The following is a 24,235-nucleotide window of genomic DNA, read 5'->3' on the forward strand; positions in this document are numbered from 1 at the left end:
GTTTACATGGAGGGATGACCTTCCATCTATTTCTGGGTCAAGGCATGATGGCTGCCTCTTCCCCCTTCTTTCCAAGGCCAGGGCAGTGGCAGTTGGGAAATGGGGGGGGGCTTTAATCTGTTTCTACACTGTGGCATGATGGCTACCTCTCCTTCTCTCCTTCCAAGGCTAGGGCAGTGGCAGTTGGGGAGGAAAAAGGACCTTCTATCTGTTTCTGAGCCAAAGCTTGATGGCTGCCTCTTCCTCCCTCTTTCCAAGGCCAGGGCAGTGGCAGTAGGGGATGAGGAAGGACCTTCCATCTATTTCTGCACCAAGGCGTGATGGCTGCCTCTCTTTCTCTTCTTACAAGGCCAGGGCAGTGGCAGTTTACATGGAGGGATGACCTTCCATCTATTTCTGGGTCAAGGCATGATGGCTGCCTCTTCCCCCTTCTTTCCAAGGCCAGGGCAGTGGCAGTTGGGAAATGGGGGGGGGCTTTAATCTGTTTCTACACTGTGGCATGATGGCTGCCTCTCCTTCTCTCCTTCCAAGGCTAGGGCAGTGGCAGTTGGGGAGGAAAAAGGACCTTCTATCTGTTTCTGAGCCAAAGCTTGATGGCTGCCTCTTCCTCCCTCTTTCCAAGGCCAGGGCAGTGGCAGTAGGGGATGAGGAAGGACCTTCCATCTATTTCTGCACCAAGGCGTGATGGCTGCCTCTCTTTCTCTTCTTACAAGGCCAGGGCAGTGGCAGTTTACATGGAGGGATGACCTTCCATCTATTTCTGGGTCAAGGCATGATGGCTGCCTCTTCCCCCTTCTTTCCAAGGTCAGGGCAGTGGCAGTTGGGAAATGGGGGGGGGGCTTTAATCTGTTTCTACACTGTGGCATGATGGCTACCTCTCCTTCTCTCCTTCCAAGGCTAGGGCAGTGGCAGTTGGGGAGGAAAAAGGACCTTCTATCTGTTTCTGAGCCAAAGCTTGATGGCTGCCTCTTCCTCCCTCTTTCCAAGGCCAGGGCAGTGGCAGTAGGGGATGAGGAAGGACCTTCCATCTATTTCTGCACCAAGGCATGATGGCTGCCTCTCTTTCTCTTCTTACAAGGCCAGGGCAGTGGCAGTTTACATGGAGGGATGACCTTCCATCTATTTCTGGGTCAAGGCATGATGGCTGCCTCTTCCCCCTTCTTTCCAAGGCCAGGGCAGTGGCAGTTGGGAAATGGGGGGGGGCTTTAATCTGTTTCTACACTGTGGCATGATGGCTACCTCTCCTTCTCTCCTTCCAAGGCTAGGGCAGTGGCAGTTGGGGAGGAAAAAGGACCTTCTATCTGTTTCTGAGCCAAAGCTTGATGGCTGCCTCTTCCTCCCTCTTTCCAAGGCCAGGGCAGTGGCAGTAGGGGATGAGGAAGGACCTTCCATCTATTTCTGCACCAAGGCGTGATGGCTGCCTCTCTTTCTCTTCTTACAAGGCCAGGGCAGTGGCAGTTTACATGGAGGGATGACCTTCCATCTATTTCTGGGTCAAGGCATGATGGCTGCCTCTTCCCCCTTCTTTCCAAGGCCAGGGCAGTGGCAGTTGGGAAAAGGGAGGGCCTTTAATCTGTTTCTACACTGTGGCATGATGGCTACCTCTCCTTCTCTCCTTCCAAGGCTAGGGCAGTGGCAGTTGGGGAGGAAAAAGGACCTTTTATCTGTTTCTGAGCCAAAGCTTGATGGCTGCCTCTTCCTCCCTCTTTCCAAGGCCAGGGCAGTGGCAGTAGGGGATGAGGAAGGACCTTCCATCTATTTCTGCACCAAGGCATGATGGCTGCCTCTCTTTCTCTTCTTACAAGGCCAGGGCAGTGGCAGTTTACATGGAGGGATGACCTTCCATCTATTTCTGGGTCAAGGCATGATGGCTGCCTCTTCCCCCTTCTTTCCAAGGCCAGGGCAGTGGCAGTTGGGAAATGGGGGGGGGGCTTTAATCTGTTTCTACACTGTGGCATGATGGCTACCTCTCCTTCTCTCCTTCCAAGGCTAGGGCAGTGGCAGTTGGGGAGGAAAAAGGACCTTCTATCTGTTTCTGAGCCAAAGCTTGATGGCTGCCTCTTCCTCCCTCTTTCCAAGGCCAGGGCAGTGGCAGTAGGGGATGAGGAAGGACCTTCCATCTATTTCTGCACCAAGGCATGATGGCTGCCTCTCTTTCTCTTCTTACAAGGCCAGGGCAGTGGCAGTTTACATGGAGGGATGACCTTCCATCTATTTCTGGGTCAAGGCATGATGGCTGCCTCTTCCCCCTTCTTTCCAAGGTCAGGGCAGTGGCAGTTGGGAAATGGGGGGGGGGCTTTAATCTGTTTCTACACTGTGGCATGATGGCTACCTCTCCTTCTCTCCTTCCAAGGCTAGGGCAGTGGCAGTTGGGGAGGAAAAAGGACCTTCTATCTGTTTCTGAGCCAAAGCTTGATGGCTGCCTCTTCCTCCCTCTTTCCAAGGCCAGGGCAGTGGCAGTAGGGGATGAGGAAGGACCTTCCATCTATTTCTGCACCAAGGCATGATGGCTGCCTCTCTTTCTCTTCTTACAAGGCCAGGGCAGTGGCAGTTTACATGGAGGGATGACCTTCCATCTATTTCTGGGTCAAGGCATGATGGCTGCCTCTTCCCCCTTCTTTCCAAGGCCAGGGCAGTGGCAGTTGGGAAAAGGGAGGGCCTTTAATCTGTTTCTACACTGTGGCATGATGGCTACCTCTCCTTCTCTCCTTCCAAGGCTAGGGCAGTGGCAGTTGGGGAGGAAAAAGGACCTTTTATCTGTTTCTGAGCCAAAGCTTGATGGCTGCCTCTTCCTCCCTCTTTCCAAGGCCAGGGCAGTGGCAGTTGGGAAATGGGGGGGGGGGCTTTAATCTGTTTCTACACTGTGGCATGATGGCTACCTCTCCTTCTCTCCTTCCAAGGCTAGGGCAGTGGCAGTTGGGGAGGAAAAAGGACCTTCTATCTGTTTCTGAGCCAAAGCTTGATGGCTGCTTCTTCCTCCCTCTTTCCAAGGCCAGGGCAGTGGCAGTAGGGGATGAGGAAGGACCTTCCATCTATTTCTGCACCAAGGCATGATGGCTGCCTCTCTTTCTCTTCTTACAAGGCCAGGGCAGTGGCAGTTTACATGGAGGGATGACCTTCCATCTATTTCTGGGTCAAGGCATGATGGCTGCCTCTTCCCCCTTCTTTCCAAGGCCAGGGCAGTGGCAGTTGGGAAATGGGGGGGGGCTTTAATCTGTTTCTACACTGTGGCATGATGGCTACCTCTCCTTCTCTCCTTCCAAGGCTAGGGCAGTGGCAGTTGGGGAGGAAAAAGGACCTTCTATCTGTTTCTGAGCCAAAGCTTGATGGCTGCTTCTTCCTCCCTCTTTCCAAGGCCAGGGCAGTGGCAGTAGGGGATGAGGAAGGACCTTCCATCTATTTCTGCACCAAGGCATGATGGCTGCCTCTCTTTCTCTTCTTACAAGGCCAGGGCAGTGGCAGTTTACATGGAGGGATGACCTTCCATCTATTTCTGGGTCAAGGCATGATGGCTGCCTCTTCCCCCTTCTTTCCAAGGCCAGGGCAGTGGCAGTTGGGAAATGGGGGGGGGGCTTTAATCTGTTTCTACACTGTGGCATGATGGCTACCTCTCCTTCTCTCCTTCCAAGGCTAGGGCAGTGGCAGTTGGGGAGGAAAAAGGACCTTCTATCTGTTTCTGAGCCAAAGCTTGATGGCTGCCTCTTCCTCCCTCTTTCCAAGGCCAGGGCAGTGGCAGTAGGGGATGAGGAAGGACCTTCCATCTATTTCTGCACCAAGGCATGATGGCTGCCTCTCTTTCTCTTCTTACAAGGCCAGGGCAGTGGCAGTTTACATGGAGGGATGACCTTCCATCTATTTCTGGGTCAAGGCATGATGGCTGCCTCTTCCCCCTTCTTTCCAAGGCCAGGGCAGTGGCAGTTGGGAAATGGGGGGGGGGGCTTTAATCTGTTTCTACACTGTGGCATGATGGCTACCTCTCCTTCTCTCCTTCCAAGGCTAGGGCAGTGGCAGTTGGGGAGGAAAAAGGACCTTCTATCTGTTTCTGAGCCAAAGCTTGATGGCTGCCTCTTCCTCCCTCTTTCCAAGGCCAGGGCAGTGGCAGTAGGGGATGAGGAAGGACCTTCCATCTATTTCTGCACCAAGGCATGATGGCTGCCTCTCTTTCTCTTCTTACAAGGCCAGGGCAGTGGCAGTTTACATGGAGGGATGACCTTCCATCTATTTCTGGGTCAAGGCATGATGGCTGCCTCTTCCCCCTTCTTTCCAAGGCCAGGGCAGTGGCAGTTGGGAAAAGGGAGGGCCTTTAATCTGTTTCTACACTGTGGCATGATGGCTACCTCTCCTTCTCTCCTTCCAAGGCTAGGGCAGTGGCAGTTGGGGAGGAAAAAGGACCTTTTATCTGTTTCTGAGCCAAAGCTTGATGGCTGCCTCTTCCTCCCTCTTTCCAAGGCCAGGGCAGTGGCAGTAGGGGATGAGGAAGGACCTTCCATCTATTTCTGCACCAAGGCATGATGGCTGCCTCTCTTTCTCTTCTTACAAGGCCAGGGCAGTGGCAGTTTACATGGAGGGATGACCTTCCATCTATTTCTGGGTCAAGGCATGATGGCTGCCTCTTCCCCCTTCTTTCCAAGGCCAGGGCAGTGGCAGTTGGGAAATGGGGGGGGGCTTTAATCTGTTTCTACACTGTGGCATGATGGCTACCTCTCCTTCTCTCCTTCCAAGGCTAGGGCAGTGGCAGTTGGGGAGGAAAAAGGACCTTCTATCTGTTTCTGAGCCAAAGCTTGATGGCTGCCTCTTCCTCCCTCTTTCCAAGGCCAGGGCAGTGGCAGTAGGGGATGAGGAAGGACCTTCCATCTATTTCTGCACCAAGGCATGATGGCTGCCTCTCTTTCTCTTCTTACAAGGCCAGGGCAGTGGCAGTTTACATGGAGGGATGACCTTCCATCTATTTCTGGGTCAAGGCATGATGGCTGCCTCTTCCCCCTTCTTTCCAAGGCCAGGGCAGTGGCAGTTGGGAAATGGGGGGGGGGCTTTAATCTGTTTCTACACTGTGGCATGATGGCTACCTCTCCTTCTCTCCTTCCAAGGCTAGGGCAGTGGCAGTTGGGGAGGAAAAAGGACCTTCTATCTGTTTCTGAGCCAAAGCTTGATGGCTGCCTCTTCCTCCCTCTTTCCAAGGCCAGGGCAGTGGCAGTAGGGGATGAGGAAGGACCTTCCATCTATTTCTGCACCAAGGCATGATGGCTGCCTCTCTTTCTCTTCTTACAAGGCCAGGGCAGTGGCAGTTTACATGGAGGGATGACCTTCCATCTATTTCTGGGTCAAGGCATGATGGCTGCCTCTTCCCCCTTCTTTCCAAGGCCAGGGCAGTGGCAGTTGGGAAAAGGGAGGGCCTTTAATCTGTTTCTACACTGTGGCATGATGGCTACCTCTCCTTCTCTCCTTCCAAGGCTAGGGCAGTGGCAGTTGGGGAGGAAAAAGGACCTTTTATCTGTTTCTGAGCCAAAGCTTGATGGCTGCCTCTTCCTCCCTCTTTCCAAGGCCAGGGCAGTGGCAGTAGGGGATGAGGAAGGACCTTCCATCTATTTCTGCACCAAGGCATGATGGCTGCCTCTCTTTCTCTTCTTACAAGGCCAGGGCAGTGGCAGTTTACATGGAGGGATGACCTTCCATCTATTTCTGGGTCAAGGCATGATGGCTGCCTCTTCCCCCTTCTTTCCAAGGCCAGGGCAGTGGCAGTTGGGAAATGGGGGGGGGGCTTTAATCTGTTTCTACACTGTGGCATGATGGCTACCTCTCCTTCTCTCCTTCCAAGGCTAGGGCAGTGGCAGTTGGGGAGGAAAAAGGACCTTCTATCTGTTTCTGAGCCAAAGCTTGATGGCTGCCTCTTCCTCCCTCTTTCCAAGGCCAGGGCAGTGGCAGTAGGGGATGAGGAAGGACCTTCCATCTATTTCTGCACCAAGGCGTGATGGCTGCCTCTCTTTCTCTTCTTACAAGGCCAGGGCAGTGGCAGTTTGCATGGAGGGATGACCTTCCATCTATTTCTGGGTCAAGGCATGATGGCTGCCTCTTCCCCCTTCTTTCCAAGGTCAGGGCAGTGGCAGTTGGGAAATGGGGGGGGGGGCTTTAATCTGTTTCTACACTGTGGCATGGTGGCTGCCTCTCCTTCCAAAGCTAGGGCAGTGGAAGTTGGCATTTCATGGCCATGACATTATCTCTCCTTCCAGGGCAGTGGCAGTTGGCATGGAGGGAGGGCCTTCCTTCTACCTCTGGACTAAAACATGGATTGGACCAAAAGCCCTTCTCATCCAAGGTTCAGCTCTTGCAAGGAACTAACCAGGTGCCTCTATACGCCCAGAGAGCATCTAACTGCCCGGTTGAAACAGGGTTAGTGGTCCGTTTTGTTGCTTTGAGTCTCTCTCAAAAGGTGGGGTGACGATGATGATGGTATCTTCAAGGTATGATGTACAAAAGAGACAAAGGATATTGTCCCACATACACATACACTCATTTCTAAATGTTGGAAATAGCAACCTTATCATTTTATATCGGACGGCTAATAAAGCGGCACCCCATGGTGCCCACATCAAAACATAAACATACAATTAACAGCAATGTAATAATAACAACAATATAAAACAATATAAAACCGTATAAACAATATAAAAACAATCACCTCTCAACAAAAGTTTGCTCCAGGCACTGTCAGGCCATTATATGCTAATCAAGGTGGTCAGTTGAAACATTCCTACCTCGCTCCAGCAGACAAGAGTTCTTTGTCCCATCCTGGTCATTCCACAAATATATAAACGCTTTTTCCTACTTCCAACAGACCTCACTGCCTCTCAGGATGCTTGCCATAGATGCAGGCGAAACGTCAGGAGAGAATGCCTCTAGACCAGTAGTTCTCAACCTGTGGGTCCCCAGGTGTTTTGGCCTACAACTACCAGGAATCCCAGTCAGTTTACCAGCTGTTAGGATTTCTGGGAGTTGAAGTCCAAAAACATCTGGGGACCCACAGGTTGAGAACCACTGCTCTAGACCATGGCCATATAGCCCGAAAAAACTACAACAACCCAATATAAAAACAATCACCTCTCAACAAAAGTTTGTTCTAGGCACTGTCAGGCCATTATATGCTAATCAAGGTGGTCAGTTGAAACATTCCCACCTCGCTCCAGCAGACAAGAGTCCTTTGTCCCACCCTGGTCATTCCACAGATATATAAACCCTTTTTCCTAGTTTCCAACAGACCTCACTACTTCCGAGGACGCTTGCCATAGATGCAGGCGAAACGTCAGGAGAGAATGCCTGTAGACCATGGCCATATAGCCCGAAAAAACTACAACAACCCAATATAAAACAATCACCTCTCAACAAAAGTTTGCTCCAGGCACTGTCAGGCCATTATATGCTAATCAAGGTGGTCAGTTGAAACGTTCCCACCTCACTCCAGCAGACAAGAGTCCTTTGTCCCACCCTGGTCATTCCACAGATATATAAACCCTTTTTCTTAGTTCCAACAGACCTCACTACGTCTGAGGATGCTTGCCATAGATGCAGGCAAAACGTCAGGAGAGAATGCCTCTAGACCAGTAGTTCTCAACCTGCGGGTCCCCAGGTGTTTTGGCCTACAACTACCAGGAATTCCAGTCAGTTTACCAGCTGTTAGGATTTCTGGGAGTTGAAGTCCAAAAACATCTGGGGACCCCAGGTTGCTCTAGACCAGGCATGGGGAACCTTCGGCTCTCCAGGTGTGGTGGACTTCAACTCCCACAATTCCTTGAGGCCAAGGTAAGCCTTTGGGGTGAATGCCGAGCCTCAAGGAATTGTGGGAGTTGAAGTCCACCACACCTGGAGAGCCGAAGGTTCCTGACCCCTGCTCTAGACCATGGCCATATAGCTCGAAAAAACTACAACAACCCAATATAAAAACAATCACCTCTCAACAAAAGTTTGTTCTAGGCACTGTCAGGCCATTATATGCTAATCAAGGTGGTCAGTTGAAACATTCCCACCTCGCTCCAGCAGACAAGAGTCCTTTGTCCCACCCTGGTCATTCCACAGATATATAAACCCTTTTTCCTAGTTTCCAACAGACCTCACTACTTCCGAGGACGCTTGCCATAGATGCAGGCGAAACGTCAGGAGAGAATGCCTGTAGACCATGGCCATATAGCCCGAAAAAACTACAACAACCCAATATAAAACAATCACCTCTCAACAAAAGTTTGCTCCAGGCACTGTCAGGCCATTATATGCTAATCAAGGTGGTCAGTTGAAACGTTCCCACCTCACTCCAGCAGACAAGAGTCCTTTGTCCCACCCTGGTCATTCCACAGATATATAAACCCTTTTTCTTAGTTCCAACAGACCTCACTACGTCTGAGGATGCTTGCCATAGATGCAGGCAAAACGTCAGGAGAGAATGCCTCTAGACCAGTAGTTCTCAACCTGCGGGTCCCCAGGTGTTTTGGCCTACAACTACCAGGAATTCCAGTCAGTTTACCAGCTGTTAGGATTTCTGGGAGTTGAAGTCCAAAAACATCTGGGGACCCCAGGTTGCTCTAGACCAGGCATGGGGAACCTTCGGCTCTCCAGGTGTGGTGGACTTCAACTCCCACAATTCCTTGAGGCCAAGGTAAGCCTTTGGGGTGAATGCCGAGCCTCAAGGAATTGTGGGAGTTGAAGTCCACCACACCTGGAGAGCCGAAGGTTCCTGACCCCTGCTCTAGACCATGGCCATATAGCTCGAAAAAACTACAACAACCCAATATAAAAACAATCACCTCTCAACAAAAGTTTGTTCTAGGCACTGTCAGGCCATTATATGCTAATCAAGGTGGTCAGTTGAAACATTCCCACCTCGCTCCAGCAGACAAGAGTCCTTTGTCCCACCCTGGTCATTCCACAGATATATAAACCCTTTTTCCTAGTTTCCAACAGACCTCACTACTTCCGAGGACGCTTGCCATAGATGCAGGCGAAACGTCAGGAGAGAATGCCTGTAGACCATGGCCATATAGCCCGAAAAAACTACAACAACCCAATATAAAACAATCACCTCTCAACAAAAGTTTGCTCCAGGCACTGTCAGGCCATTATATGCTAATCAAGGTGGTCAGTTGAAACGTTCCCACCTCACTCCAGCAGACAAGAGTCCTTTGTCCCACCCTGGTCATTCCACAGATATATAAACCCTTTTTCTTAGTTCCAACAGACCTCACTACGTCTGAGGATGCTTGCCATAGATGCAGGCAAAACGTCAGGAGAGAATGCCTCTAGACCAGTAGTTCTCAACCTGCGGGTCCCCAGGTGTTTTGGCCTACAACTACCAGGAATTCCAGTCAGTTTACCAGCTGTTAGGATTTCTGGGAGTTGAAGTCCAAAAACATCTGGGGACCCCAGGTTGCTCTAGACCAGGCATGGGGAACCTTCGGCTCTCCAGGTGTGGTGGACTTCAACTCCCACAATTCCTTGAGGCCAAGGTAAGCCTTTGGGGTGAATGCCGAGCCTCAAGGAATTGTGGGAGTTGAAGTCCACCACACCTGGAGAGCCGAAGGTTCCTGACCCCTGCTCTAGACCATGGCCATATAGCTCGAAAAAACTACAACAACCCAATATAAAAACAATCACCTCTCAACAAAAGTTTGTTCTAGGCACTGTCAGGCCATTATATGCTAATCAAGGTGGTCAGTTGAAACATTCCCACCTCGCTCCAGCAGACAAGAGTCCTTTGTCCCACCCTGGTCATTCCACAGATATATAAACCCTTTTTCCTAGTTTCCAACAGACCTCACTACTTCCGAGGACGCTTGCCATAGATGCAGGCGAAACGTCAGGAGAGAATGCCTGTAGACCATGGCCATATAGCCCGAAAAAACTACAACAACCCAATATAAAACAATCACCTCTCAACAAAAGTTTGCTCCAGGCACTGTCAGGCCATTATATGCTAATCAAGGTGGTCAGTTGAAACGTTCCCACCTCACTCCAGCAGACAAGAGTCCTTTGTCCCACCCTGGTCATTCCACAGATATATAAACCCTTTTTCTTAGTTCCAACAGACCTCACTACGTCTGAGGATGCTTGCCATAGATGCAGGCAAAACGTCAGGAGAGAATGCCTCTAGACCAGTAGTTCTCAACCTGCGGGTCCCCAGGTGTTTTGGCCTACAACTACCAGGAATTCCAGTCAGTTTACCAGCTGTTAGGATTTCTGGGAGTTGAAGTCCAAAAACATCTGGGGACCCCAGGTTGCTCTAGACCAGGCATGGGGAACCTTCGGCTCTCCAGGTGTGGTGGACTTCAACTCCCACAATTCCTTGAGGCCAAGGTAAGCCTTTGGGGTGAATGCCGAGCCTCAAGGAATTGTGGGAGTTGAAGTCCACCACACCTGGAGAGCCGAAGGTTCCTGACCCCTGCTCTAGACCATGGCCATATAGCTCGAAAAAACTACAACAACCCAATATAAAAACAATCACCTCTCAACAAAAGTTTGTTCTAGGCACTGTCAGGCCATTATATGCTAATCAAGGTGGTCAGTTGAAACATTCCCACCTCGCTCCAGCAGACAAGAGTCCTTTGTCCCACCCTGGTCATTCCACAGATATATAAACCCTTTTTCCTAGTTTCCAACAGACCTCACTACTTCCGAGGACGCTTGCCATAGATGCAGGCGAAACGTCAGGAGAGAATGCCTGTAGACCATGGCCATATAGCCCGAAAAAACTACAACAACCCAATATAAAACAATCACCTCTCAACAAAAGTTTGCTCCAGGCACTGTCAGGCCATTATATGCTAATCAAGGTGGTCAGTTGAAACGTTCCCACCTCACTCCAGCAGACAAGAGTCCTTTGTCCCACCCTGGTCATTCCACAGATATATAAACCCTTTTTCTTAGTTCCAACAGACCTCACTACGTCTGAGGATGCTTGCCATAGATGCAGGCAAAACGTCAGGAGAGAATGCCTCTAGACCAGTAGTTCTCAACCTGCGGGTCCCCAGGTGTTTTGGCCTACAACTACCAGGAATTCCAGTCAGTTTACCAGCTGTTAGGATTTCTGGGAGTTGAAGTCCAAAAACATCTGGGGACCCCAGGTTGCTCTAGACCAGGCATGGGGAACCTTCGGCTCTCCAGGTGTGGTGGACTTCAACTCCCACAATTCCTTGAGGCCAAGGTAAGCCTTTGGGGTGAATGCCGAGCCTCAAGGAATTGTGGGAGTTGAAGTCCACCACACCTGGAGAGCCGAAGGTTCCTGACCCCTGCTCTAGACCATGGCCATATAGCTCGAAAAAACTACAACAACCCAATATAAAAACAATCACCTCTCAACAAAAGTTTGTTCTAGGCACTGTCAGGCCATTATATGCTAATCAAGGTGGTCAGTTGAAACATTCCCACCTCGCTCCAGCAGACAAGAGTCCTTTGTCCCACCCTGGCCATTACACAGATATATAAACCCTTTTTCCTAGTTTCCAACAGACCTCACTACTTCCGAGGACGCTTGCCATAGATGCAGGCGAAACGTCAGGAGAGAATGCCTGTAGACCATGGCCATATAGCCCGAAAAAACTACAACAACCCAATATAAAACAATCACCTCTCAACAAAAGTTTGCTCCAGGCACTGTCAGGCCATTATATGCTAATCAAGGTGGTCAGTTGAAACATTCCCACCTCGCTCCAGCAGACAAGAGTCCTTTGTCCCACTCTGGACATTATTCCACAGATATATAAACCCTTTTTCCTAGTTTCTAACAGACCTCACTACCTCTGAGGATGCTTGCCATAGATGCAGGCAAAACGTCAGGAGAGAATGCCTCTAGACCATGGCCATATAGCCCGAAAAAACCTACAACAAGCCAACAATAAACTTTATTTGTACCCCGCTACCATCTCCCCAAGGGACTCGGTGCAGCTTACATGAGGCCGAGCCCACAACACATCAATAATAAAACAATAGCAACAAACAATACAAAAACAGTTAAAATAGATCTCATAAACAAAATAATAATAATAAATAAAGCAGTACAGTAACACAACAAGCATTTAAAACCTAAGGCTGGGCCAAATTTAAAATTTAAAATTTAAAAAATAATACTGGGCATGAGCGAGGTAGGATATAACTGGGATGGAAATTTTTCGGAGGGGATAGGGCGTACAAATCAATCAATCCTAAATCAATAATAAAGTGCATTTTGAGGGCATATTGCTGAGAATATCCGGCCCCCGGGCCTTAGTTTGAGGACCCCTGATTTAAACCAAGATTTTTAAAGGAGAATATTTTGGGGCAACTGAAAGAACAATTCTGAAACTCTGCTATCTATCTATCTGTCTGTCTATCTATATATTCATATATGTTTTTGTGCAATGGCATATCTTTATCCCTAACAGTTCAAAGAGATATCTAGGTATATCAGTCAAACAACCGAGAAACCTAATTGCTTTGCATGAATGCCATTTGCAGAATATAAATAAAGCATATTATTATTGTTGTTGTTGTTCAATGTATTGTCGAAGGCTTTCATGGCCGGAATCACTGGGTTGTTGTAGGTTTTTTCGGGCTATATGGCCATGGTCTAGAGGCATTCTCTCCTGACATTTCGCCTGCATCAGGCCATTATACGCTAATCAAGGTGGTCAGTTGAAGCATTCACACCTGGCTCCAGCAGACAAGAGTCCTTTTTCCCACCCTGGTCATTCCACAGATATATAAATCCTAGTTCCAACAGACCTCACTACCTCTGAGGATGCTTGCCATAGATGCAGGCGAAACGTCAGGAGAGAATGCCTTTAGAACATGGCCATATAGCCCGAAAAAAACCTACAACAACCCAGTGATTCTGGCCATGAAAGCCTTCGACAATACATTGGCCCTTCTGTATACAGAACTTGGGATGCAAGCACGGAGTCCACATGCTGACCAGTCCAAGGCTGGTTTAGGAACACAACGTTGCGCTATGACCTTCTCGCCCCCGTCTGCTTCGGTCTCTCTCTCCCAAACAGCTGGCGTTTCAGTCCTGCTATTATTGGGTAAACTATTAGGAGGTTTCAGCTGTCTGGCTGGTGTAAAAATACACTGGCCACTTGCAGGCTTCATGTCATGACTGCCAGCGTCCTATTTTCACAGCCTTCTCGAGTAATGCCTTTGAACTGCAGAACGGGGCAAAAGTTCAGCTTCCTGGCTGGCGAGGGGATGCCCTCATCATTTGTCTAAAGCACTGTACTCAAGACAGGCCCTATTTCTCTCCAGATATGTTGGAAATAGCAACCTTCTGGGAGGAGCCGCAGATCTGGGCTTGTTCAGGACTCAGACTCCATTTTAGAACGTTTGCTTTAGACTTCAGTAGGAACAGTATGCTTAAGCACTCCACTGGACATTCAGACTACACAGAGACTCTATTAGACTATCTAAACAGAGTGATACTTTAGATCAGTGGGATCAGGTCTGGGCTTGTTCAGGACTCAGACTCCATTTTAGAACATTTGCTTTAGTCTTCAGTAGGTACAGTACGCTTCGGCACTCCATCGGACACTCAGAGAGGAGATTCCATCTGAACATGAGGAAGAACTTCCTGACTGTGAGAGCCGTTCAGCAGTGGAACTCTCTGCCCCAGAGTGTGGTGGAGGCTCCTTCTTTGGAAGCTTTTAAACAGGGGCTGGATGGCCATCTGTCAGGGATGATTTGACTGCAATATTCCTGCTTCTTGGCAGAATGGGGTTGGACTGGATGGCCCAGGAGGTCTCTTCCAACTCTTTGATTCTATGATTCTATACTTTAGATAAGTTGGGTCAGGTCTGGGTTTGTTCAGGACTCATACTCCATTTAAGAACGTTTGCTTTAGACTTCAGTAGGAACAGTATGCTTAGGCACCCATTGGACATTCAGACTAGACAGAGACTCTATTAGACTATCTAAATAGAGTGATACTTTAGATCAGTGGGATCAGGTCTGGGCTTGTTCAGGACGCAGACTCCATTTTAGAAACAGTGCAGTTTACAAGTCAGTAGAAACAGTATGCTGCAGACCATGGGATCAGATCTGGGCTTGTTCAGGACTCAGACTCCATTTTAGAATGTTTGCTTTAGACTTCAGTAGGAACAGTATGCTTAGGCACTTCACTGGACATTCAGACTAGACAGAGACTCTATTAGACTATCTAAACAGAGTGATACTTTGTCTGGGCTTGTTTAGGACTCAGACTCCATTTTAGAAACAGTACAATTTAGAAGTCATATCTGGAGAGAAATGGGGCTTGTCAGTGGGATCAGATCTGGGCTTGTTCAGGACTCAGACTCCATTTTAGAACATTTGCTTTAGACTTCAGTAGGAACAGTATGCTTAGGCACTCCACTGGACATTCAGACTAATTAGAGACTCTATTAGGCTATCTAAACAGAGTGATACTTTAGATCAGTGGGATTAGGTCTGGGCTTCTTCAGAACTCAGACTCCATTTTAGAAACAGTACAGTTTAGAAGTCAGTAGAAACAGTATGCTGCAGACCATGGGATCAGATCTGGGCTTGTTCAGGACTCAGACTCTATTTTAGAACATTTGCTTTAGACTTCAGTAGGAACAGTATGCTTAGGCACTCCACTGGACATTCACACTAGACAAAGACTCTATTAGACTATCTAAACAGAGTGATACTTTAGATCAGTGGGATCAGATCTGGGCTTGTTCAGGACTCAGACTACATTTTAGAACATTTGCTTTAATCTTCAGTAGGAACAGTATGCTTAGGCACTCCACTGGACATTCAGACTAGACAGAGACTCTATTAGACTATCTAAACAGAGTGATACTTTAGAGCAGTGAGATCAGATCTGGGCTTGTTCAGGACTCAGACTCCATTTTAGAATGTTTGCTTTAGACTTCAGTAGGAACAGTATGCTTAGGCACTCCACTGGACATTCAGACTAGACAGAGACTCTATTAGACTATCTAAACAGAGTGATACTTTAGATCAGTGGGATCAGGTCTGGGCTTGTTCAGGACTCAGACTCCTTCTGATGGTAATGCCCCATTCTTTTAGGCAAGATCGAATTGCCAACAGCTCGCCAAGCCATAAGTTGTCTTCCGGTGTGATTAAAAGACAAGTGGAGCGGTCCAACGACTGGTAGTCTCTCCGCAGCCAAGTTATGGCTTTCAATCTTATTTCTGATGGTCTCTTTGATAAGATTTGGGCTAGGGACTCACCTTTTCTGTGGTGGCCCCTTGGCTGTGGAACTCTCTCCCAAGCGCAATTAGATCTGCTCCATCCCTCCTGACCTTTCAGAAACAAGTGAAATCCTGGCTATGGCGTCAGACCTTTGCAGACTAGGCTGACCAGCTGGCAAAGCGACGGCTTTAATGGACTTGACGGACTTCTTTTAGGACAATGACTTAAATTGGCGGCTGTTGGAATGTTTTTATACTACTTTTACATTGTTTTTTTATTTAAATTGTATATTTATGCTTTTGGTTGTGGTCACCATGGCGTGCCGGTTGTTAGCCACCCCGAGTCCCTCTGCGGAGGTCGAGATAGGACGGGATACAAATGTCCGAAATAAATAAATAAATAAATACCACTTGAGAAGGTTCTACTCAAAGGAAACAGAGCTAGGAAAATCAAGAAGGGTGAGGAAAGAAGAATGAAATACAGCCTCAGAGTGAACGTAACATGGGATGGGATTAGCGCATCTATGGCCTCTCTTCCGATGCGGTACAGTAAAGAGTATACTTGCTTTTGGCATGGATAGAAAAGACAGCATGTCCCACCTTTGGCCCCGTTTTCTCCATGTAGCCTTCCTTCAGGTAGTTCCTAGAAAGCTTGGGCACCAGCTGGAGTCGGGAAAGTGCCGAGAAGGAAGCAGGGAAGGAGGGAAGAAGAAGGAGAGGAAGAAGGGGTCACGTTAATGCAGATAGAAAAGCAAGACTGGCGCATGTACAAGTCGACATAAAGGAGATTCCACCTGAACATGAGGAAGAACTTCCTGACTGTGAGAGCCGTTCAGCAGTGGAACTCTCTGCCCCGGCGTGTAGTGGAGGCTCCTTCTTTGGAAGCTTTTAAACAGAGGCTGGATGGCCATCTGTCAGGGGTGCTTTGAATGCAATATTCCTCCTTCTTGGCAGAATGGGGGTGGATTGGATGGCCCATGAGGTCCCCTCCAACTCTATGATTCTATGTACACGTCGAGATAAGTTTGGCGTTTGTTTTTCAGGCTGAAGATTCAGAAGGTTCCACCTCTCTTTCTTCCCCTCCTTTCTCTTGCTTTCCTTTCTCCTCCCTTCTTTTTCTTGCTTTCCTTTCTCCTCCCTCCTTTGTCTTGCTTTCCCTTTCTCTTCCCTCTCTTCCTTTCCTTCCTTTTCCCTTCTTTCCCTTGTTTTCCTTTCTCTTCCCTTGCTTGCTTTCCTTTCTCTTCCCTTCTCTCTCTTGTTTTCCTTTCTCTTCCCTTCTTTCTCTTGCTTTCCTTCCTTTTCTCTTCTCTCTCTTGCTTTCCTTACTTTTCCCTTCGCTCTCTTGCTTTCCTTTCTCTTCCCTTCTCTCTCTTGTTTTCCTTTCTCTTCCCTTCTTCTTCTTGCTTTCCTTTCTCTTCCCTTTTCTCCCTCTCTCTTGCTTTCCTTTCTCTTCCCTTCTCTCTCTTGTTTTCCTTTCTCTTCCCTTCTTTCTCTTGCTTTCCTTCCTTTTCTCTTCTCTCTCTTGCTTTCCTTACTTTTCCCTTCGCTCTCTTGCTTTCCTTTCTCTTCCCTTCTCTCTCTTGTTTTCCTTTCTCTTCCCTTCTTCTTCTTGCTTTCCTTTCTCTTCCCTTTTCTCCCTCTCTCTTGCTTTCCTTTCTCTTCCCTTCTCTCTCTTGTTTTCCTTTCTCTTCCCTTCTTTCTCTTGCTTTCCTTCCTTTTCTCTTCTCTCTCTTGCTTTCCTTACTTTTCCCTTCGCTCTCTTGCTTTCCTTTCTCTTCCCTTCTCTCTCTTGTTTTCCTTTCTCTTCCCTTCTTCTTCTTGCTTTCCTTTCTCTTCCCTTTTCTCCCTCTCTCTTGCTTTCCTTTCTCTTCCCTTCTTTCTCTTGCTTTCCTTTCTTTTCCCTTTTCTCTCTTGCTTTCCTTTCTCCTCCCTTCTTTCTCTTGCTTTCCTTTCTCTTCCCTTCTTTCTCTTGTTTTCCTTTCTCTTCCCTTCTTTCTCTTGCTTTACTTTCTCCTCCCTTCTCTCTCTTGTTTTCCTTTCTGTTCCTGTCTTTCTCTTGCTTTCCGTCTTTTTCCCTTCTTTCTCTTGCTTTCCTTTCTCTTCTCTCTCTTGCTTTCCTTCCTTTTCCCTTCTTTCTCTTACTTTCCTTTCTCTTGCTTTCCTTCCTTTTCCCTTCTTTCTCTTGCTTTCCTTTCTCTTCCCTTCTCTCTCTCTTTCTTTCCTTTCTCTTCCCTTCTTTCTCCTGTTTTCCTTTCTCTTCCCTTCTTTCTATTGCTCTCCTTTCTCTTCCCTTCTTTCCTTCCTTCCCTCCTTTTTCTTCCCCTCCATTAATTCTCCCTTCCATTTTTTAATTCCTTTTCTCTTTCCTTTCTTCCAGTTTCTGTCCCTTTGAGAATTGGATATTGAGAAATGTGGCTTGTTGTGGAAACAAGGATTGGAGAGAAAGCTTCAGTGGGAATACCTTTCCCCCAGGATACCTAAGGATCATTTTGAATACCTCTCAGAGGGTTGTGTGAGTAAATGCAACTGTTCACACAACTGTATATATGCAACTGTTCACACAACTGTATATATGTTGCTCTGCCTAACAAAGAGTAAGCACCTTCTCTTTTACTGATCGTCTGCATGGCATATCCTTTCTCTAGCAAGACCGTGTGTGGATTGGTAAAGACGTGAACTACACGTGATTTTGATTCCACCACACTCCCTTTGCCCAACTCATAATAGTAAAGTCATCCTAGGAAGAGGGAAAGGGCAGCTTACGTCCGCATTGCTTGCGCCGGGGAATGCCACTTGTAAGTAATGGAAGCGGGCGGCTCGGATGGCGTTGAACCAGTCCACCATTTCCTGGAAGGAGGAAGGAAACGACGGTCAAGAAAGAGGCAAATGAAAGCGGATACAACAGTTGAGCTGCACCCGTTTTGGATGTGAATTGAATCCAAATGCGGGCGATCACGGCATCGCAACACAGTGGCTGCATCTTGCAAGTTTGCTGTGACGGCACAGGTGGCACCACCTCTGTATAGAACTTTAAAGTGCAAAGGTTTACACTGTATAACATGCCTAAACTTGCCTAGTTTGTAAATGTATAGTTGGATTGATTGGTTGGTTATTGATAGCTGTCAATCAATATTGTTTGCACCAGTTATATTGCTTCCTCAGCTCAATTGCTTGGCTCCACCTCTTCCTGGAGGAGGGCAGAGCTTTTCCTTTTCCATTCTACCATCAAACTTTCTATCAGATAGACGTGAGAAAGGGACTTGGCTCTAAAGCCCTTAATTAAGTTACCTCTCATCACCAATTCTAAGGGTTTTACCCTTGGGACTCATACTTCATGCCCAGATCGCCCTGGACAATGTTGAGGAGACCCAAGCGCCTTCAATCCAGTCCTTTGGCATCAAAAGGAAGACTCTGTGCCTTCAACATCGGCCATTGGACTGGGGGTTGTGTTTGTTCCAACTTTCACAGCCATTGAGAAAAGAGGGAACAGGAAAAGCTTCTCAGCTGCGAAATCTCCTTGGACCCAAGACAACCAGAGACAGTTGCAGCGGTTCCTTAATGACACAGCCGGACTTGATCCCTTCCAGTCCGGCTTCCGTAGGGGGCACGGGACGGAGACTGTGCTAGTTGCCATCACAGATCAGCTTCGCTGCCAGATGGATCAAGGCAGATCAGCGCTGCTTGTGTTATTGGACCTCACAGCAGCATTTGATACGGTCGATCACAATCTATTGACCCACCGCCTAGCCATAACCGGGGTAGGAGGATACCCCTTAAATGGGTGTCCTCCTTCCTCCAGAATCGGGGACAGCTTGTGGTGAGGGGAGGGATGGTTTCCGAGAGATCTCTACTAACTTGCGGGGTCCCGCAGGGAGCTATTCTCTCTCCTCTATTATTTGCTTGCACCAGTTATATTGCCTCCTCAGCTCAATTGCTTGGCTCCACCTCTTCCTGGAGGAGAGCAGAGCTTTTCCTTTTCCATTCTACCATCAAAGTTTCTATCAGATAGACGTGAGAAAGAGACTTGGCTCTAAAGTTAGTCATTAAGTTACCTCTCATCACCAATTCTAAGGTTTTTACCCTTGGGACTCATACTTCATGCCCAGATCGCCCTGGACAACGTTGAGGAGACCCAAGCGCCTTCAAACCAGTCCTGTGGCACCACTCTGTACCTTCAACATAGGCCATTGGACTGGGGGTTGTGATTGTTCCGACCTTCACAGCCATTGAGAAAAGAGGGAACAGGAAAAGCTTCTCAGCTGCGAAATCTCCTTGCACCCAGGACAACCAGAGACTGTAATGTATATATTAATTTACCCACTTTGAAACTTCCAGCTTATTGCCTTAAAGGGATAACTCTTTGTGGACAATAAAACCTATTTTGAGTTATCTACAGTGATTTGGTCCTTGGGAGTTCTAGTTCTTTAAAGGAGGGTAAGAAGCAATCCCCTGGGGGAAAGATGTCACGTCTATGTCTCTTTCACTAAGTTATAGCCCCCAGGCGCGACGGCATATTTGCAGAGCACAATGCTATGGAAGTTTCCATAGAAGCCAGTCCTACCTACACTGCACCAGGCGTGGGCCAACTTTGGTCTTCTCTCCAGGTGTTTTGGACTCCCAACTCCCACATTTCCTAACAGCTTCAGACCCCTTCCTGTTCCTTTTCCCTTTCCTTTTCCTCTTAGGTGTCTGAGGGGGGGAAAGAAAGGGTCCTGAGGCTATTAGGAATGATGGAAGTCCAAAACACCTAGAAAGAAGGCCGAAGTTGGCCCGTTCCTGGTTTAGAATTAGGAAATATTTTGTACACAAAAGAATATTTGGATACATTGAATCATTAAGCAAGCAAAGGTGTCACTGTGGGCACTTTCAAATTTGGGAATATTATGGATTCCCCCCCCCCCCCAAAAGGGACATATAGTACTCATAAGGGAAAGTTATATGTCCCTAATAGGAAACCAGCAGATTATGAGACTGTGAACTACCACCTCATCCTGAGAAAAAATGTATAATATCACAAAAGACGACCACCTCACCCGCCTCAAAGGAAACCTGCTACAAAACAGGAGCTTCTTTGTTGAGTTCCAGGGCCAGAGAAGCAGAGGGCGGAAACAGAAGAACGGCCTGCCTCCGGGGAGCGTGCTCGCTCCATCCATGTTCAACATCTACACAAATGACCAGCCACTGCCAGAAGGGACAGAGAGCTTCATCTATGCTGATGATCGTGCCATCACCGCTCAAGCAGGGAGCTTTGAGATGTTAGAACAGAAGCTATCCGAAGCTCTAGGTGCTCTTACTGCCTGTTACAGGGAAAACCAACTGATCCTTAACCAATCTAAAACACAGACATGTGCCTTTCACCTTAAGAACAGACAAGCATCTTGAGCTCTGAGGAAATGCCCTATGCTGACGATCGTGCCATCACTGCTCAAGCAGGGAGCTTTGAAAAGGTTGAACAGAAGCTCTCAAATGCTTTTTAAATGCCTATTACAGGGAAAACCAACTGATCCCTAATCCATCTTAAACACAGACATGTACTCTTCTCCTTAAGAAGAGACAAGCATCCTGAGCTCTGGGGATTATTACCTGGGAAGGAATCCCACTGGAACATTGCAGCGCACCCAAATACCTGGGAGTCACTCTGGACCGTGCTCTGACCCACAAGAAGCACTGCCTGATCATCAAGCAAAAAGTGGGTGCTAGAAAAAATATCATACGAAAGCTGACTAGCACAACCTGGGGATCACAACCAGATACAGTGAAGACATCTGCCCTTGCGCTATGCTACTCTGCTGCTGAGTACACATGCCCAGTGTGGAACACATCTCACCACACTAAAACAGTGGATGTGGCTCTTAATGAGACATGCCGCATTATCACGGGGTGTCTGCGCCCTACACCACTGGAGAAATGACACTGCTTAGCCGGTATTGCACCACCTGACATCCGCCGGGAAGTGGCAGCCAATAGTGGAAGGACCAAGGCAGAGATATCTCCAGCTCATCCCCTAGAATCATAGAATCCTAGAATCAAAGAGTTGGAAGAGACCTCATGGGCCATCCAGTCCAACCCCATTCTGCCAAGAAGCAGGAATATTGCATTCAAATCACCCCTGACAAATGGCCATCCAGCCTCTGCTTAAAAGCTTCCAAAGAAGGAGCCTCCACCACACTCCGGGGCAGAGAGTTCCACTGCTGAACGGCTCTCACAGTCAGGAAGTTCTTCCTAATGTTCAGATGGAATCTCCTCTCTGTTTGGGTATCAGCCAGCACGTCCACAACTTAAATCAAGAAATGGTTTTCTTAGATCTACAGAGACACTCGCTGGAACACCCCAGCAAGCGAGAGTCCAAAAGTGGCAGGCTCAAACCCAGAACCTCAATCAATGGCTGATACCAAATGAGAGACTCTCCCCTGGGCACACAGAAGACAGGGTGACTTGGAAGGAGCTGAACAGTCTGCGCTCAGGCACCACGAGATGCAGAGCCAACCTCAAGAATTGGGATCCACGACATGCGAGTGCGGAGAAGAGCAAACCACTGACCACCTGCTGCAATGCAACCTGAGCCCTGCCACATGATGCACAAGGGAGGAGCTTCTTGCGGCAACACCAGAGGCACTCCAAGGGGCCAGATACTGCTCAAAGGACATTTCATCAGCTACCAAGCTTGCAAACTCTGTGTTTTGTCTGTCTGTTTGTTTGTTTTTGTTAAAAATGTAATACAAATGTCTGGATGCTGGACACAATAAATAAATAAATTGCGCCAGACAGCCTCCAGGGGGCGCCCCTGAAAACAACAAATGACCGCAGGTGCTTCTTCTCCACTGTAGACTTATTGCACTTTAGCTCCTCCTTAACTACTATGACTCAATGTTACGGACTCATGGGAAATGTTTATAATTCTCCGGCAAAGAGTGCCGGTGTCTCACCAAACAAACTACAACTCCCAGGATTCCATAGTCTTGAGCCGTGGCACTGAAAGCGGTGTCAAACTGGATTAAGTCTTTTGGAAAGGCACGGCCTTTTAGAGATCATAATATTTTGGGAAACCAGCCTTTTTGGAAGCGTGACCCTTTTGGAGATTAATTGGCATCCACAATATCTGGAAAAAAGTATGATCTTCCTTTTGTAAAAAGTATGATCTTCCTGAGAAGAGTTCAATACTCATTGGAGTCAACCTTCTCCTTAGTGGTAATGATAAATATCCACTAGTATCCATTCTTCAGTTGTTAGACTGATATACCTGGCTATCTCTCTGAATTGTTAAGAACCATGATATGCCAATGCACAAAATATAGAGCAGATCTTCAGAAGTGTTATTTTAGTTGCCCAAAAATATATCTACTCTCCCATTAAGGTATATTTCTCCTTAGTGGTAAATATCCACTCGTATCCATGCAAAGCAAATTAGGTTCCTCAGTTGTTAGACTGATATACCTGGATATCTCTCTGAACTGCTAGAAACAAAGATATGCCAATGCACAAAATATTGAGCAGATCTTCAGAAGTGTTATTTTAGTTGCCCAAAAATATATCTACCCTCCCATTAAAGTATCCTTCTCCTTAGTGGTAAATACCCACTTGTATCCATGCAAGGCAAATTAGGTTCCTCAGTTGTTAGACTGATATACCGGGATATCTCTCTGAATTGTTAGGAACCATGATATGCCAATGCACAAAATATAGAGCAGATCTTCAGAAGTGTTATTTTAGTTGCCCAAAAATATATCTACTCTCTGGGTTGTAGGTTTTTTCGGGCTATATGGCCATGGTCTAGAAGCATTCTCTCCTGACGTTTCGCCTGCATCTATGGCAAGCATCGTCAGAGGTAGTGAGGTCTGCTGGAAGTAGGAAAAAGGGTTTATATATCTGTGAAATGACCAGGGTGGGACAAAGGACTCTTGTCTGCTGGAGCTAGGTATGAATGTTTGAACTGACCACCTTGATTAGAATATAATGGCCTGACAGTGCCTAGAGAAAACTTTTGTTGAGAGGAGATTAAATGTTCTTGTTTGTTTCCTCTCTGTTGTTATACAGTTTAAACCTTTGCACAAACAAGGACATCTAATCACCTCTCAACAAAAGTTTGCTCTAGGCACTGTCAGGTGTAGATCAGGCATGGGCAAAATTCAGCCCTTCAGGTGTTTTGGACTTCAACTCCCACAATTCCTAACAGCCTACTGGCTGTTAGGAATTGTGGGAGTTGCAGTCCAAAACACCCAAAGGCCCAAAGTTTGCCCATACCTCATGTAGATGCACCAATGTCAACACAGCTTGTAACCAAAAGGGTGGCTGTGGATCGAGCCACCGAGTGCCATTCTGAGACTACAACTCCCATCTTCCTTTTGGTCTATGGGAATTGTAGTCTGACCCAGTGGCAGGGCTTTGGTTCGAGAGAGGCAAAGTCAGGGCATTGCGTTTCTGTTTGCATGCTTTCGGGTGAACTGGCGAAAGGCCTGTCGAAGGGCTTCCTGTGTTGCGAAACCCAGGAAATTGCGCTTTGCTTTCTGTACCTACTTTGCTCATTTTCCCCTCTCGTTCCATTTCATTGCAATGTGACTCACAAGGTCATTATTGGGCTTTCTATTTTCCATTTCTTAACATTCCTGTCTTCTTTGATTCCATATACAAAATATTGTAGACCACACATGTTTGGGAGCTGAAGTCCAAAACACCTGGAGGGCCCAAGTTGGCCCATGCCTGCCAGCAGGCCTGTAGCGAGGGGGTGGTTTTAGGGGTTCAAACCCCCCCCCCACGAAATGTTTCCGATTTTTTAAAAAAACCTGGTTTACTCATGAATTGTAACTGGTTAACCAAATCCCCATGCTAAGTCTATGAGATGCAAAAAATTAAGAGTCCCTCCAGAACTGTAAGCACTATCTCAAGCAAATATTGACAATGTATTCACACTGTCATTACTTGCAGCAATAGCCGATGTACTGAAGCAACCAAGTTGGGTGTGTGTGTGTTGAATGCTCTCATTAAGGAGGCCAGACTTGGTGGAGGTGGTTGACTGGGGTGGAGCTGCAGGCTATTGAAGGATGCTCTGACCGCTGCTGTGCTCTTTGATT

General features: G+C 47.6%; 1 protein-coding gene across 1 annotated transcript in view; it reads right to left on the reverse strand.

Moving 5' to 3' along the window:
- LOC132780022 (arf-GAP with dual PH domain-containing protein 1) overlaps positions 1–24,235 on the reverse strand; it is a 123,942-nt gene that overhangs the window by 23,004 nt on the left and 76,703 nt on the right. The window contains exons 7-8 of the mRNA XM_067460580.1: positions 17,931–18,014; positions 15,768–15,830 (exon numbers count right to left, since the gene is read on the reverse strand). Of these exons, the coding sequence (XP_067316681.1) occupies positions 15,768–15,830; positions 17,931–18,014 (147 nt within the window). The remainder of the gene's footprint in view (positions 1–15,767; positions 15,831–17,930; positions 18,015–24,235) is intronic.

Source organism: Anolis sagrei, chromosome X (assembly GCF_037176765.1).
Source record: "Anolis sagrei isolate rAnoSag1 chromosome X, rAnoSag1.mat, whole genome shotgun sequence".
Taxonomy (NCBI): Eukaryota; Metazoa; Chordata; class Lepidosauria; order Squamata; family Dactyloidae; genus Anolis; species Anolis sagrei.